This window comes from Tachypleus tridentatus, chromosome 6 (genome assembly GCF_004210375.1).
Source record: "Tachypleus tridentatus isolate NWPU-2018 chromosome 6, ASM421037v1, whole genome shotgun sequence".
Classification (NCBI taxonomy): domain Eukaryota; kingdom Metazoa; phylum Arthropoda; class Merostomata; order Xiphosura; family Limulidae; genus Tachypleus; species Tachypleus tridentatus.
In genome coordinates, this window is record NC_134830.1 from 169,610,085 (window position 1) to 169,628,156 (window position 18,072).

Genomic DNA, 18,072 nt, shown 5'->3' on the forward strand with positions numbered 1-18,072 from the left:
TTGAGTAAAATATAAATATCTTAATCTAAAATTTACTAAATCTACGCTGCATCAGAATTTATTGAATTAACAAGTGCACAGTGAAATCACATAGGATGCAATACATACAGTAAATGTGTAACACTGTTAGAGGAAAGAAACTTCATTAGTTTTCTATATTTGCTAGAATTTTTTTTAATACCAAATTTAAATAAGGCAACGAGGATTTGAATCTTGTTTGTTTTTAATTTCGCGCTAAGCTACACGAAGACTGTATGCGCTAGCCGTCCGTGATTAAGCTGTTAAGAGTGGAGACAGCTAGTTATCACTGCCAACTCTTGGTCTACTCTTTTGCCAACAAATAGTGGATATGACCGTAACATTATAACGCCCTCACGGATGAAAGGACGAGCATGTTTGGTGCGACATGGATTCGAATCCGCGACCCTCAGATTACGAGTCTAGAGTCTGTATAAACTAATGCTTGACTTGTAAAACTTTATGGAGTGATGAATTACGTTGTTTTAATGTATGAAAAACATTATTCGTTGATTAAGTATCTTGTAATTTTACTTCTAACAGTTGTTTATCTTAATTTTCGATGGATCACGTGCCATTTTTCTTTTTGGATAGTTAAAACTGTTGCATTCTTTTAGTCTCGGTGTAGCCGAGTGAATAGGGCGATCGATATGCAATCTTAGAGTTGCGAGTTCAAATCACTGTCGCACCAAACACACTTACCCCTTGGGACAGTGGGAACTCTATGTATTTACAACGCTAAAATCATTGCTTCGATTCCCCTTGGTGGACACAGCAGACAGCCCAATGTGGTGCCGTTATAAAGTGACGGTCAGTCGCATTATTCGTTGATAAAAGAGTAGTCCAAGAGTTTGCTGCCTTCCCTTCAGTCTTACACTACTAAATTATGGCTAACACAGATAGCCCTTGTGTAGCAATTGCGCGAAATTCAAATCAAAATTTATTCTAGTATATCTTACTCCATCCTCACTAGTGGTACAATGGTAAGTCTGTTGGGTTATAAACGTAAGAAATCACGTTTCGATACACGTGATTGGCACGGTACAGAACTCATAATGTAGCTTCATGCGTATCTAGAAACAATAAGTCGAATAGTTCATAAGCAAGTGCTAATGCATTCTACTCGTAATCTGAGGGTCGGGTGGTTCGAATCACTGTCAACCAAACATGTTCGCCCTTTCAGCCGTGGGGGCGTTATAATGTGCGGTCAATCCCACTTTTCGTTGGTAAAAGAGTAGCCCAAGAGTTTGCGGTGGGTAATGATAACTAGCTGCCTTCCCTCTAGTCTTACACTGCTAAATTAGGGATGGCTAGTGCAGATAATCCTCGTGCAGCTTTGCGCAAAATTCAAAACAAACCGAAGAGTTCAAACTTAAAATCACAAGTGAAGGGGGGCCTGGCATGGCCTAGCGCGTTAAGGCGTGCGCTTCGTAATCTGAGGGTCGCGCCAAACATGCTCGCCCTCCCAGCCGTGAGGACGTTATAATGTGACGGTCAATCCCACTATTCGTTAGTAAAAGAGTAGCCCAAGAGTTGGCGGTGGTTGGTGATGACTAGCTGCCTTCCCTCTAGTCTTACACTGCTAAATTAGGGACGGCTAGCACAGATAGGCCTCGAGTAGCTTTGTGCGAAATTCCAAAACAAACAAACACAAGAGAAGGGTATTGTTGTTGTTTTTTGCTGGTTTCAGATATAAAAACTGATTTAAACATTAAAGAAATGCATTAACAGGAAATTCAAATTGCATAATGCAATAGAATCATAATTTATCTAATTTTAAAAGTTATTCTGAAATGAAATGGCAACATTTTGGAAATTAAGTATTTATAAAGCGTACTATATCTTATAATTATTTGCTTTGAATGAAAGGCGTGTGTTATTGAACAACTAATCTGTGTATCAACAGTTACTCTATTAAAGCACTTGTTTATTTCTTTTGGCTGACAAACGTACCATTATGTATGACTGTTTTAGAAATTATAATGTAATACAATATCATCTCGATTTGTATGAAGTACAAGTGAAGCTAGCATTCCAACCAATTTATACTGACAAATGGTGGTTGGACAGAGAGGCTGATTATTTCTGATCTTGGAGATGTACCAAATCTACAAATTGTTATATTTTACCTTCACACAGGAATGGGCAGTGTCATGGGGAGCTTGTAGTGTGATACATTTGGAAGCAGATATATGATTACCAAAACATCTGAAGTCATTGGATGATCATTGTGCAAGTTAGTTGGGTTTATTTCAGTGATAGTAACTCGGTAGATGGACAACAATATTTTTTGTTAATGTTCTCCACAGAATGTATACGTTGTTGTTTTTTTTCCAAATGGACAATAGTGACTCGTCACCATATAAAAATAGGTAACGTGAGTTTGACCAAACCAGAGCTACATGGGTTTTGCTGAAGCGCTAGGGACTGAAATATGATAGATATTGAACTATAAAACTACTTGATCATCACTAATAGTAATTGTTGGAAAGGAGATAGCCCTCGTGTAGCTTTGCTCGAAATTCAAAACAACCCAAAGTTTCTTGCTGTGGCTACAAAGCTAAGAAGGAAAATTTCCCAATTCTCATCCACTTAAGTATAACCTCAACGCACAGAAGACATGGACGACAGAAAAACTACTTATTCAATCTCACATTCACCAAAATGTATACGAGATTGAATAGGTTAATGTCACCAGTGACAGACAGAGAGAGACCGAGTTTCTTCTTTTTTTTCCTCTTGTATTATATTTCATATTCTGTTTTTTTGAAAGTAACTTGCCTAATACGGTGTTTTTATTTGGGGCCAAGTTGTTTATTTTATTATATTTTATAGTATTGAAATATTTATTTTATTTTTGGTAGTACGGAGCGCTTTGTTTTATTTTGTAATATTCATTTGAAGAGAGTACTTGAACTGTTAATTTGATGTAAATTATTGTCTCACGTCACTGTGCCACATTATATTCAATTTAATTTTAATATGCAGTTTTATATTTTGATTTAAGATTTGCTGTATGAAGGCTGTGTTTTTTAACTCGTTTTATTGTGTAAATTAATGCTTCTAAAACTTTCAGACTCACATACAACTTTTTGTTTAAATTTTTAAAAGTACGCACCCAAGCCTAATTTAGAAGAAAAAAATCTTGAAAGTACAAATAATTCATATCCTTAACACCTTCCCACTAATGTAAAGAAAGGAATTATTTTTCTAACATAATTTAAGAATACGTTGTACAATTTTTTTCAGTGTGAAGGGAAGAAAATACTTGCGAGTCTGTACAGAAAGAGGCCGAGTCCGTTAGAAAAGAGAATAGTACATGTTTGTTTGTTTTTCGCGCACCACCAAGCATCGACGTTACATACCTCCAGTAGTACGTGTACCATAGTTTAAAAATCTGAGGTGAAGATGTTTTGCAGGGGCGAGAATAAATTAATTCAATTTTTTACATGCACGCGAGCTGTTTTTATTTTTTTAATTAATTTTTAAACTGACTGACTGTCTTTTATAAAGAGTTGTTTTCTGTAGCAGTAAAGCTCAGGTCTTCACAGCAATAAATAAGGAAATTGATGATATTCCGAAATATAAAGGGTGTTGTTTTGGTATTTTCTTTTCTTGTCGATGTGCAAGAGCAGTTTTAAAGTATCACTTTGGTTCTTTTTTTTTTCTTGTAATTATCGTTAGCATTAAATTAAGTTGTTTTTTTTTTTATTTCAGCTAGTAATCTTAACCTGCAATGGCGGAAAGTCTGTAGATCTTCGGATTGTTTAAGATGGTTGAAATGAGAACATTTTATTAGAGATATGTTATTGTCTTACACACAGAATTGAGAAACACATTGTTTAATTATAGTATCTTGAACCACTACTTAATATGCACCTTACTATTGTTACTTGTGGCAAATTGTTTTATTTTCAGTTTTTTAAATTATTTTTCTAATCTCGTTTTAAATGACAGAGGGCTTTCTGCTAAGTCACGTTGACAAGCTTTACGAAGTAGTTTTATCAGGTTATAGTGTTCATTCAATCTCTCGGCTGCGAAGTATTGGTGCGTAAAGACGTTGGTTATTCTTTAACATTTCTAGTAAATACAGCTATTAGTGCATTCTTAGGTAAGTATTTATTTCCTTGTAAATATGGCGATGTGTAGTTACAAAGTGGTACTAACAGTACTGCTAACAATATTAATATTACTAGTAGTACAACTAAACTCTACGTAAGTACCATTGTTCTTATCCTTAAGTCCTCCGCTGGGATAGCGGTGAGTTTTCATATTTACAATGCTAAAACCAAGGGTTCGATTCCCGTCGGTGAAGATAGCAGATAGCTTGATGTGGCTTTGCTATAAGAAAACACACCATTTTTCTTGTACTTATATATCTGATTGGAGTTCTAGTGCAAAAAATTAATTTGCTCTATTGTAAGTTAAGAGTTAATCAGACAAAATAATTAAGAGTCCTATTTAGTCATTTTGTATTCCTCAGATGTAAAACAAAAGCCTTGTTACTATATAGTAAGTCTGTTGAATATCAAGCTGTTTGCATATTTATTACAGTAGGCTTGTATTACAATGTATAGTATTTGTATAGCATGTGAAGCTTTCTGTAATGGAATAGTTTCAAGGTCAGCTTGTGTAAGCTGTGGGAATGTAGATGAATTGTTTGCCATTACACACGTTTGTATTTATCCATGACACTTAGAAGGTTTTGTGACAATAAACAAATATTTGAGAATGGCACTTTGTACTGACGAAGTGCTTTTTGTAATAATGGCTTTTTCTTTTTTTTCATATCAGGTAATTATTTTTAAACATTTCAATATACACTGTTAGTACAGGTTTAAAACCGTTTATGTATGCATGTGTGTGTATATATATATAATTTGGTTTGGAAATGTAAACCTTTTATTGAAGGGTCTCAAAACTTCTGGCAGAAAACAAAGTTACTATAAGACGTGTGAACCATTTGTGTTTGTAGTTTGATATCAAGTTTCATCAAACTCTTTGTATAAGAAAATTTTGTTTATTCACACTTATGGAAAATGTGTTTGTCTACTAAGATAATTAGAACACTTGTCTTTTTATAGAAACCTCACAAAAATACTTTTCAAAGTAGTTAAGAGAGTTCATTTTAAAAATATATTTGAAGTTTTAAAACTACCTTTGAAATGCTTACAATATAAAATTCTCCAAATTTTTCACTTTTTCACACAGTTAACAAATTCCTTCATTGTTTAAAATCCTTCTGAGTTTTTAAAAATTTTCATAAATTAAAGTGTGCAATTTTTCTATATGTTTTTTAGTCAATATTGAAAGCTAAATATTTTTCTGACCTAACTTTTGATATGAGAAAAACTTAAAATATTTGTGGAGTACAAATTTTGTTTTTCATTTTTAATATTGAGAAATTATTTTTAATGATTTATTTGAAAAATGACTGTGACCTGATAGTAATAAAATATTCATTATTAATTTTGATAAACATAAAATTTAGAATTAAACAAGTTCATTAAAAATGTAGTATTTTTTGTATACAACAGTTTTGTGGTATAGGAATATACCATAGGTTTTAATTTACTGAATTTATCCTTTGTTATTATGAATATGTGCATGTTTTCAAATAACACGTGGTAAGTAAAATGGTTAAGTTGATCTTGTTTTGAGTTACTTCTGTTATTTTGTCATATTTGAAATTTGTGATACCAGTAACCACCTTTGGAGAACATTGCTTGCAATGACCTTATATCAGGAAGTTGACACCAATGTGTCTATAAAGGTAATATGTGGAAGATACAGCCCCACCTTTGTGTAATGAGAATTACCATAGCATGGTGGTGCATGTTCTATTGGGTAAATACAAAGTTTCTTTAAAGGTATTAACCTTTCATTGAGTTAATCTAATTTTTCGTCAAAGCCTTATCTTGACCTGACTTTCACTGGGTGATCAGTGAGTAAAACTAAGCAAAGAAGTGAACTTCCCTTGTGCCCTAGGGGATAAACAGATACTGTATTTGTATTGTGTTTAATAAAGATTGTTTTACACACTGTGGTCAGTCTGGTCATTCCTTGGTTTTACACAACTTGTGGATTTGAGTCCCTTTCACTGAACATCCCTGCCCTTTTAATGTCTTGGTCAGTCTCACTATTCTTTGGTAAAAGAGTAGCCCAGTAGTTGGGAGTGGGTGGTGTGAACTAGCTGCTTTCTCTCTACTTTTTCACCATATATTAGCGATGGTTAGTATAGATAGCTCTTGTGTAGCTTTGTGTGGAATTCAAAATAAAGCAAACCAGTCCTTGGGCTTAACTCACCTAGTTCAAGTTCAGTACTATTTTAAAATTCCACATTTGGAACAAATTTCCTGTTTGGAAAAACTATCTAATATAGCTCTAAAGTATTTTTGGTTCATTTGAAAAAACCACAGAATAGATAAGGAACAAGAAAGTTTTGAAACTATAAAAGCTGTACAGATACTTTGTTTCTGTGATATCTAGCTCATGGAACTTGTTAAATAAAATTCCTGTACAAAAGTAATGTATCTGCCTGTTCTATAGGAGAAAGGTGATTATAAAGAAATATACATTTTTTCATTCTGCTGTTTAGGTTACACGGGGATGTTTGTAAATATAGATGCTGATGTAGTTTTAATTAATCTTTGCAGTGAACATGTCTGTAACAGTTCCAGAAAATGGAAACAGTTGGTATCTTAGCCAATCCCTTGATGAATCAGATCCTGAACTATATGGTTTTATTCAAAAAGAAAAGCAAAGACAGAAGAAAGGGCTTGAAATGATTGCATCAGAGAATTTTACCAGTCTTGCAGTGTTGCAGTCTTTAAGTTCTTGTTTACATAACAAATATTCAGAAGGCTATCCTGGAAGGAGGTTTGTTTTTAATTATTTTGTGTTTAAAACATGCCATTACAGTATGTTTGAGTTGTGTATCACTGCTAATATAGAGATGCCTGTTTTATGGCTTTGATTCATAAAAGTGAATGCTTGTTTAGAAAACTGATCTGCATTTATGCAAGTTAATGCATCTGGTAATATTCTAAAATCGTTCTAGAAGTAACGTGAATGTTGTTAAGGTAAATTTAACAATTTTTATTTATTTATTTTTTGTCAATCTTATAAACTAGAAAAATTTAAGAAATTGTGAAATGATGAAAAGATTTGCTATACATGAATTGTTTACAAGCTGAACGAGAAATTATTTTATAGACTAATCAAGGTGATTATATTGAAAGGCAGTTTTACACTTGTTTTGAAGTCAATTATTTTATTGAAATTTTGACGTTTTTTATGAGAGGTGGTATAAAGCTGTTGTATGTGTGTAACAAACCTTATCTAACCTTTAAGAATATTGTGATGTTTTCTGTTGATCAGCTGAATGTTAACAGTTAAAAACATCAATACAAGGTAAAATACTTCAAGCTTGGCCTGGTTAGCTAGACTTGTCAACTCACCATAGCAGTTAAAAACATCAATACAAGGTACAGTACTTCAAGCTTGGCCTGGTTAGTTAGACTGCTCAACTCACCATTTGAGGGCAACAGGTTTAAATTCTCCTCACACCAAACATGCTTACCCTTCCAGTTGTGGAGGAGTTATGTAGTTGTCAAATCCATTGGTAAAAACTAAAAACAAAAACTAGTCTACCTGTTGGTTGTGAGTGGTGTTGACTAGCTGTCTTCCCTTAAATCTGTCACTGCTAGATTAGAAATGAGTAGTGTAGCTATCTTTCATGTAGCTTTACATCAAATCAAACCAAACAAAGTATGGTAGTTCAGTACAGGGCTACAAACTTGAATGAATATAACATATACCATATGAAAAATTCAACAGTAACATTTAGTGTTAACATGTATATTTGATTTTTGAAATGTTTCACTTAGCATATCTTTGTCCAATATTTTATATATATAATGTGTGTGTAAAAGTTAAGTTACTTGTTCATTAAATTGTAGTATTTGCATGACTATAAGTTAAGGACAATTGAAGTTTTACAGTGAAATAAATCTAGAATGATTTGTTTTTAGTTGTCATATATGTATTAGAATTTTAACATCTTTATGCTACTCTAGTGATGTTGATACACTAATGATGTTTTTATCACCACTTTCTGTAGGTATTATGGTGGAAATGAATTTATTGACCAGGTAGAATTACTATGCCAAAGAAGAGCTCTTAAAGTGTATGGATTAGATCCAGAGAAGTGGGGAGTTAATGTTCAGCCATATTCTGGCTCACCAGCTAACTTTGCAGTTTATACAGCACTTGTAGAACCTCATGGAAGAATCATGGGGCTGGATCTTCCTGATGGGGGTCATCTCACTCATGGGTACATGACAGATAAGAAAAAAATTTCTGCTACATCCATCTTTTTTGAATCTATGCCTTACAAAGTTGATCCGACCACAGGACTTATTGACTACGACAGATTACAAGAAAATGCCAGGCTCTTTAAACCCAAACTTATCATTGCAGGTGGACATGAATCACATGAATAATGATTAATAACTGACAATTATTTTTCTTGTCTAATTAATTTATAATCTATTCTAGTTTTTAAATTACAGAATTAAGCAAGTTTTTCGTGAAACTTATAGATGTCATTTTTAGATAATATATGGTATATGTCTTTCTACAGATAAAGGTTATAATTAAATTCAATCTAAATATATGTATGTGGAAAATTTTCTGAAACAGACCTCACTTCATTCATGATGACAAGAAAACCTACCTGTAGAGAAAAATATATATGTAAAAATGGTAGGTATAGATAGAGAAAGCACTATGTAGAGGAGCACACAACATTTTGACCTTCTTTGGTCAGTTACCTCTTTCCTTCTTTGTCAACCTGACAATGACCGATGAAGGTTGAAATGATGTTTGCTCCTCTACATAAAGTTTTCTCTATCCATACCAGCCATTTTTACATATATTATTAGACCTCACTTCAATCCATTATAAATGTATCTTTTGAACAAGGTTGAAAATAAAATTGACAATTCCTATTGTTTTTTTGTGCAACTTTAGGATTGTATATTTTAAACAATAAAAGTAAAATTTATTAAGCATATATTGTTTCCTATAAGTATACTCAGTAAATGATAATAAAGTAATATAAAATTAAGTATATGTCTCTCTTTTTTTTCTTTCCACTTTTTATCTGTTTAATATGTGCTGTATATGCAAATACCATACTGAAACAGTTTCCTGATGTTTTTTGATTTTTGAAGTAAATAGCTAATTTCAAGTACTTTTGTTTTTTGTTTAGGTATAAGCTGTTATCCTCGTGATCTTGAATATAAGAGGTTCAGAGAAATAGCTGATGAAAACAAGGCCATTCTTATGGCTGATATGGCACACGTGAGTGGCCTTGTTGCAGCCAAGGTTGCTCCTAGTCCATTTGAACACTGTGATATAGTAACCACCACAACCCATAAGACACTGAGAGGACCTAGAGCTGGGATTATCTTTTACAGGAAAGGTGAGGTTATAAAATTTGCGTGTGTATATATATAAAAATTATGACAATATGTTAAGTTTAAAAAAAAACTTTGAGAACATAGTCCAGTGTCTTAAAAATAAGATACACAAGTGTGGCCTAAAATTTATATTTTTAGTTTTAAAAGTACTTTTTTATACACAAAAAGGATGTTAAGGTCAATAGACCTCCCTCGAATAAGGAAAAAAAACATGGTCATAAACAGAAGGGTTCTCCGACCAATTTGCCTACATGTGAAATAAAAATGGCCACCCTGATACAATGGAACTATCGAGGCTTACGTTCTAATCTGTATGACATCAAAACACCGATTGCTTCCTACCATCCTGTGTGTCTCTCCTTACAGGATACATTTATGAAACTTGCCAATACAGTCACCTTTTGGCAGTTTTCTTCATACAGAAATGACAGGCTCTGTGATAGATAAGTGCACAGAGGGGTGGCACTGTTGGTTGATCAGCATGTGCCCACCCTGTCTTTGCTACTCGACACACCCTTGGAGGAGGTAGCCATCTGTGTTTCCTTGGGTCATACCATCACTGATTGTTCTCTCTATCTGTCACCTGGAGAGACATTTGATCAATCAGACCTTGATGCTCTCATTGAACAGTTGCCATCTCCCTTTTTAATCCTGGGGGACTTTAATGAACATCATCCCCTCGGGAAGTTCTGATATTGATAGGAGGGGTTTGCTCTGTAGAGCATGTGCTTTCTGATCACAACCTTTCTCTTTTCAATACTGGTTCTTTTACTTATTTCCATACACCTAGTCAGTCTTTTACTGCTATTGATCTCTAAATTTGCTCCCCTTCATTATTTTCTCATTTTTCATAGAGGGTTGACAATAATCTACAAGGCAGTGATCATTTTCCTCTAATCTTGAGAGAAACTGGCCGTGGTTGATGCCACTTGACCCGCTTGCCAGAGTGGAAGCTGGATCAGGCAAACTGGCCCTCTTTCACTGCTCTCACAGAACTTGATCCTGCCATTGTTTGTAAGCCATCAATAGATGACTGTGTGGTAGCAGTAACTGACTGTATTATACAAGCAGCTTCTCAATGTATTTCTGAAACCTCGACACGTTTTCCACTATGTTCTTGTCCATGGTGGAATCCTGCCTGCTACATGGCACGGAAGGCTCAAACACAAGCATAGGATACTTTCCGTAGATATCCCACACTCTCGAATTGCATCGCTTTCCAGCGGGCCTGTGCACATGCTCAATGGGTAAGGCATTAAAGCCAGAAGGAATCTTGGATTAAGTTCACAACCAGCATTTCCTCTACTACCAGTTCCAAAGTCATTTGGGACAAGATTCAAAAGGTCAATGGGCAGTATCACTGTCTCCCTCTTGATGTTGCTCTCTGATGGTCAGGAAGTGGCTGATACCCAGATCATCACCGATACTCTGCTGGATATCTAGCATTTTTGCCTCTTCTTCTACCTTTTTAGCCATCAAGACTTGGGCAGAGCAATCATATCTTTCCTTTTGAGCTGATTGTCTCTATGACTATAATCGTCCCTTTACACTGGTGGAACTCAAACTGGCCCTTCATTGGTCTGGCTTTCTTTCCTATTTTCTGTTTCAAATCTGCATTCTTCTTGGATTGTAATATCATTTTTAGATCCTCAGCCAATAACAAGTATGTTATCCACGTGGATGAAACATTTTCTATTGTGGCATTTTAAGTGTAAGCTCCGTTAGCTTTCCTGAAATGTAAGAAGACATGTTACACAATGCAAATTGCATGGCACAGAACTAATATCCTTTTTAAGAAGTGAAGACAATCTTAGGTCTACTTTCATCATTTATATTGACTTTTCATTGTTTAAAGACCCGGTAGTGGAATGGATTAGTGGGTGCTTTTCAGTGCATCTGGATATTCATCTATATGTAGTAGAGGGAAAGCATTGATGTATTACATGTTCACCTGTCCAAAGGTCCACATGGAGTCTTGGCATTCCTTCCTTCTTTTAATAATAACTATTGGTGATAACCATGCACTATCTTAAGATTATATTATTCTTTCTTCAGTTATCCACTTATTTTTAACACTGGTTATATCCTTAATGCCATAATCTGAGGATTTGACTAAATTCACATCTCTATGTTAGTTTCAGAGTCTTCTAAAGCCATCTGTTACAAAACTTTATTTTCTGTGAAAGTGACAAGTTTGTTGTAGTTGTTGTGAGTGGCTAGTTAGTGTCATGTCTGTTTCTGCTACCTATCCAACTAAAAGTTGAGTAGCCCTATATGTATAGTTACAGACTAAAACTAGTAAAACTCAACACTTAGATAGAACTTTTTTTTAGATCCATTACAATAGTAAATTACAACAGACATGATACCTTGTTCGTAGTACACCATAGAATACCACTCGCACATTATGAAAAGTTACTGCATCCTTTTTGAATGCTCACTGTTCTTAGGTCTGACCTGGTTGTCCATGGATAGTGGTGTTACAGAACTACAGTTTACCTTGTGCAAAAGCACATCTGGTTGACAATTCCTACAAAAAGTCCACCTCTGAGATCCTGATGCTCGAACCCATAACAGTGACAACTCAGTGCATGATGTTGCAAAGATGGAATCATAGTTCTAACTCACTACTCACTAGATTATCACAATGTACATCAAATGCTAAAAATTTGGAACTATGAACTGTGAGCCTTTTCTGTAATTGTGCTTCAAAAAAGAAATATTCTTAATGTCCTTATGAGCATCCAAGTTTTCATGGGGTCATTGCTTTTGAACATTAAACTGGGCAGTGTAGCTTGCTTACTTTTGACAGGCTCAAAATTATGGCACAGCTCATTGACAATTGTGTCTCAATCATTGAGTGTATCTCTTCCAGTTTCTATTAGGTATTGAACTCAAGACCACATGTATCTAGAACCAGATAGTTTGCTATCTGTTGCTGAGTCCATCCATTCTGAGTAACATTTTGCTTGAAATATTTGAGGAAATGGTCCAAGTTTTCTTTTGCCATCTTCTTAATTTTTGGTGGTACTAACAAGAACCTTCTCTCAGCTTCTCCATCATTGTGTTGCTCTAAGAGGCTGTGTACATTTGGTGGAACTTAGCTTCTAGGAATTTGGAGATGTGTACATCATCACAGATGTGAAATTCTTTATGATATGCCTAGATGTATAGCCCATCATTATCTTTGTGAACTATGTGACATGAAGTACCACACTGTCATTACATCTCCTTGAGCCCTGATAAATTAGTAACATTTCTTGCATAACTTGTGTTTATTTCAATTCTTTAAAATATTGTATAATTGTGTTTTGTTTTGTTTTTCAATTATCAATTGTGCATCTTTCTATTTAATCTTTTGCAGGAGTAAAAGAAGTTTCCAAAACAGGAGAAAATGTGATGTATGATTTTGAAGAGAAAATTAACCAAGCTGTGTTTCCAGGTTTGCAAGGAGGACCACACAACAATGCTATAGCAGGTAATAAATACATTCTTAATAATGGATTTATTACTACATTCTTCAGACAAAAAACGTACATGAATAGATAAAAATAGTTTTTATTTTTTTGGGCATTACTGAAGTAATTTTCAAACAAACTTTGAAAAAAGTATATTCAAAAATTAATAATTTAAAATTCAATTGCTGTGAAGGTGGAACATGCGTTCCTATGATTGTGGTCTTATTTGCTTCATATTAAAGTTTTACCATAATAAATAAACTTCTTATAATATTTAATTTCTTCAAGTAAGTGTTTACAGTTGATAGAGGAAGACATCTTTAACCTAATTCCAGCTCTCCTTGCATACTTTAAAGATAACCCTTGGCTACTATTTTGCCAGGTTAAGTTTGTATGCTTCAATTTATGTGCACAAGAAGCTACTTTTACAGTTTTTTTCTTGTGTAATCTGTATGTAAACATTTTTTTATTAATTCTTTTTCAGGTATTGCTACAGCTTTGAAACAAGCAGAGACTTCTGAATTTCAGAAATACCAGGAACAGGTTGTGAAAAATGCCAAAGTGCTTGCTAAATGCCTACAAGAAAAAGGATATAGTCTCATTTCTGGTGAGTGATGTAGTCATGTTCCTGGTGAGGGAGATTGTCTACATTCAGTTGTAGGCCCACCATGGCCAGGTGGTAAGGGTGCTGTACTTGTAATCTGAGGGTTGCAGGTTTAAATTCCCGTTGCATCAAAACATGCTCTCCATTTCACCTGTAGAGGCATTATGATGTGACGGTCAGTCCCACTATTCATTGGTAAGAGTAGCCCAAAGAATTGATGGTGGGTTATGATGACTAGCTGCCTTCCCTCTAGTCTTACATTACTAAATTAGAATGGCTAGTGCAAATAGCCCTCATGTAACTTTGCACAAAAATTCAAAACTAACAAATAGTTGTATTTACAAAGTGTAACTATTCATCACACACATGCGCGCGCGCACACACACACACACACACACACACACACACACACACAAGAGAGAGATATGTCTGAATGATGAGTAAATTATTTTTAAATGCCGTTTCAGTAGAAAATTTTATCTCCATTGTTACAAAAAAAGGATGTATTTCATGATTATTTGACTTGACTAGTCTTTGTGGAGGTTTTTGTATTGATCTTAATGTTTCTCAACTGCAATATTATTGTTTTATAAAAATATGAATTTATAATTAAATATTGTTCTCTAACATCAACAGATGGAAAAACAGCTTGTAATCAGTCACTATCTTCTCTTAAACATGTACATCAGTAAACTGTATCACTTTAAAGAATATCTAAAAGTAGTCTTTATAAACAGTGCTTACTCTTTGAAATAAGGGTTTAATAAATGTTTTCTATCTCTTCATATGCAGTTAAACTAGCTAAAAATTCATTAGGTGCTAAGCATTTTAGTTATATTCCAAAAGAAGTTGAGCAATTTGAAGAAATGATACTAAATGTTAATGTTTGTTTTTTGTCGTTACATTTTTATATCCATTGTTAACATAATTTACTTTCAACAAAAAGAATAGAAAATAAAAACTATCATGCCTTTTTTCTATTGTTGTTGTCTTACCTCACAGCAGTATATATTTATTACACTTTCTGTTCTTTTGTGGAACACTTTGGGAAGATAGAGCTTTCTTTTTTGTGGGTAAATGCAGAATAAGTGTAAAATGAAAATTGTGAAAGTTTTTACTAAATTTCTATGGAGCTTTGCATACATTTTCAATTGTATGATTATTCTGTGATTTTGTGAATTGTAATTTTATTGGTTATACAGATATTGAGCAACTTCCAAAAGTTGATGTGATTTGTTTTTTTATGAATATTTGTAAGAATAACAAAAACAGCCAAACCTAAAATTTATTATGCAGTATTTCAAAAGTTTTCAATATGGAGATTTCAGCTAAAACTACTTAATAGCAAAGATATCTTCTTTACCAATATCTAAGTGTGATATTCAGTGCAGAACACACTTTATGATTATGAAAGGAGCCAGAAAGACAAGGGACAGCAGGTAGGTGGACTCTATGGGGTAAGGCTTTTTATTAAAGGTTAAATGGAACAAAAAAACTATTGAAATGAAATTAACCTTTTTTTCCTGAAGCTTTTTCTTTTTGCTTTTGAATGTTTTCATTACTATTACAAACACTTGTCTTTAGTACAAGTTTATCAGTTTAACTTGTTTTTCAGTGAGATCACATAGACTGAAATGAAATAGCTTATACAAGCTTATAACATACACACACAAATAATTATAAGGAAATACATTAATAAGTTATAAAACAGTTTTATCAATTATTATAAAAACCTTCTTTAGCTTACTACAACAAACAATTGCAGTTTAATTTCTTGCTAGAACTGGATGCTTGTACTTAAACCTGACTGAGTAGTTTGAAATTGTTCTTAATATTTATTGTATTTGGCTTTAAGAACAATAGGGCTAATGAAGGATTACATTTTGTTGATATTGTGTAGGACTAATTAGTAAATTAAATTCCAGATGTCTGTAAAATTCTTATAAAACTTGGAATTATATCATTATACTTAGTTTGCCCATTTTTTGAAGGTGGAACAGACAACCATCTGGTTTGGGTAGATCTTCGCCCCATGGGTTTGAATGGGTCCAGAGCAGAGAAAGTTTTGGAGGATATTTCCATTGCTTGCAATAAGAACACTGTTCCTGGAGATAAAAGTGCTCTCAATCCTGGTGGAATTCGTTTGGGAACCCCTGCCATTACCACTCGTGGCTTAATGGAAGCCGACATGGAACAGGTTGTGGAATTCATCCACAAAGGTAATTAACAAATTTTTGGTACCTTACAATCTGGAAACAGCACATATTAACTCTAAAGCTCATAAGTTTAAAGTTAGAAACTGGTATTTAGTGCTTACAAAGAAAAACTAATTTTTATTAGTAGGTTACCTAGCAACCAACTACATTTCTGGCTTTCCTGATGATAAGAAACTCACTCAAAATAAAAATGTATTTCATGGTGGCTGGTATGGGTATTAACACTCTTACTAATAAAAGAGAGAACAATGTTTTGACCTTCTTAGGTCATCTTCAGGTTAAAAAAGAGTTTGCAATTGACCATTGCATTAATGTGATTGAAAAATTGTGTTCTGTAGATGTGAATCCAGCAATTGTATCGTCAGCATATCATTAGCATTATAGTGGTGGGCGTAAGTTCCAATATAAAGGTACACCTTTATACCTACATTAATTAATAACCTAACATCTAACAGCAATGCCACCTACAATCCCTTACCTATTTACACTCTTGTCCCTAAGATGTGCTCTCTTTGTTAATCTGAAGTTGACCTAAGAAGGTTGAAATGTTGTTCTCTGCTTTATTATTAAGTGTTAATACCAATACCAGCCATCCTGAAATACATTTCTGGCTTTTGTCTAAGTGAATCAGTTTGAACAAATTGCTCAATAGCTTGACAATAAGAATCACTTATTGATCCAAGTTATATTTGAAAATTACTAAGAAGAAAAGCAAATTTAGCATATTTTTATTATTGAATGTAAAATGTATTTCTGTTTGTTCTTTTTGCTCATTGACATTGAGCAGTATTTACTGTAACCTGTTTCTTGTTAAGTGAAACATGTGGAAGAGGGTTATATTCAATAGTTGTATGACTTCAACCTTGTCTCAGAAACATATTGCACGTATATCTGTACTTTGCTGGGTGTTATAGAAATGTTTCCCTATCTTGACCTTTTAATAAAACTATTATTACCAACTCCAAATAACAAACATAGTGTAAGTATTAATTTGACTTTGGGTTTTGTTTTCAAAATTAACTTAATGCTTATGTTTAATGAATTATATTAATTATAATATATATGAAGTAGGAAAATTCTGGTAATAAAATCTGAATATAACACAGATTACAAACCTGTTAAGAATTATGTTAATAAATGTCTGTAGTAATCACTTCACTCAATTTATTTATTAATGTGTACATTATCTTAAACTGTACAGTCAAATTGGTACAAAAATATTTAGTTATAGGTTTATTAATAGTGGTTTTATTGAAGTTCAAAATGGGAAAGTCATTTCTGGAACACCCTGTACATTTAAACTTCACATATTAACAGTAATGTAGTCTCAGCATTCCATGAGAACCTATACAGGGTTGATTGTGAACGAATAACCCAGATTTATTTTATGTAAGTTTTTGTCTCTGGTTTAGTTAGTATGCATTTGTATTTGAATTATATATATAACTACTTACGTGTATCTATCACATATGATTACGATGCTAACCACCCTTCCTTCTCTTCACAGGTTTGACACTTGCTCTTGAAGTTAAGGCCGCTAGTGGCCCTACTTTGAAGGAATTTAAATCAACCTTAGCTGAAGATCCATCATTCCATGAAAAACTAAAACTGCTACGTGAGAACGTAGAAACATTTGCTCAAAAATTTCCTATGCCTGGATTTGAAGTTTTTTAAAAACATGAAATTAAAATGGTCTGAAACTGGTTGCCATAGAAACTTGTTTAAAAACTTTCCTAAAAGTTACAAACTTAAATTAATTTTCTGTTGTTATCAAAGTTACGACAGCAGTATTAAAGCTGTCCAAGTTTAACAAATAATATAAGGTCTTTTTGTGGTCCATAAAGTACAAATTAATATTTGGAACACATATTAAGTTTTTCTTTAATCATGATGGGGAAATTTTCAATTTTTATACTTTAATGTTGTTTCAGAGAAAACATACTTTCAGATTTCTCAAGTTCACCGATTGTTACTGAGTATTGTAGTTGTACCTGTTTTAAAGCTTGAATTCTATTTTCAGTTTTATATCACATTTATATAGGAATATAATTTTTTTTAAGAATTGTAAATGTTATTGAAACAAAACATTTTGAACAATATTTTATTACAAATGTTCACGTGTATTTTTCCATTAAATTTGTTATTAAAATTGTACCTTTTGTTCAATTAGTTTGTTAGACAAATTGAATAAATTAAAACACCCGGTATGAATATTTCCAGGAAACTGGCTGTTGTAACTAAAATAAAAAAATCAATTGGATAAAAATAGTTTTATTATCTTCATAACAAAT

The 18,072-nt window shown here is 33.3% G+C and overlaps 1 protein-coding gene across 1 annotated transcript; it reads left to right on the forward strand.

Annotated features, from left to right (window-relative positions):
• Positions 1-3,722: 3,722 nt before the first annotated feature.
• On the forward strand, positions 3,723-18,071 carry Shmt (serine hydroxymethyl transferase). The gene is made up of 8 exons (XM_076509622.1): positions 3,723-4,129; positions 6,675-6,897; positions 8,141-8,499; positions 9,293-9,505; positions 12,868-12,981; positions 13,446-13,568; positions 15,557-15,784; positions 17,289-18,071. Exons 2-8 carry the CDS (start codon positions 6,680-6,682, stop codon positions 17,453-17,455), a joined length of 1,422 nt encoding a protein of 473 aa, XP_076365737.1. The 5' UTR covers positions 3,723-4,129; positions 6,675-6,679; the 3' UTR covers positions 17,456-18,071.
• The last annotated feature ends 1 nt before the right edge of the window (position 18,072 follows it).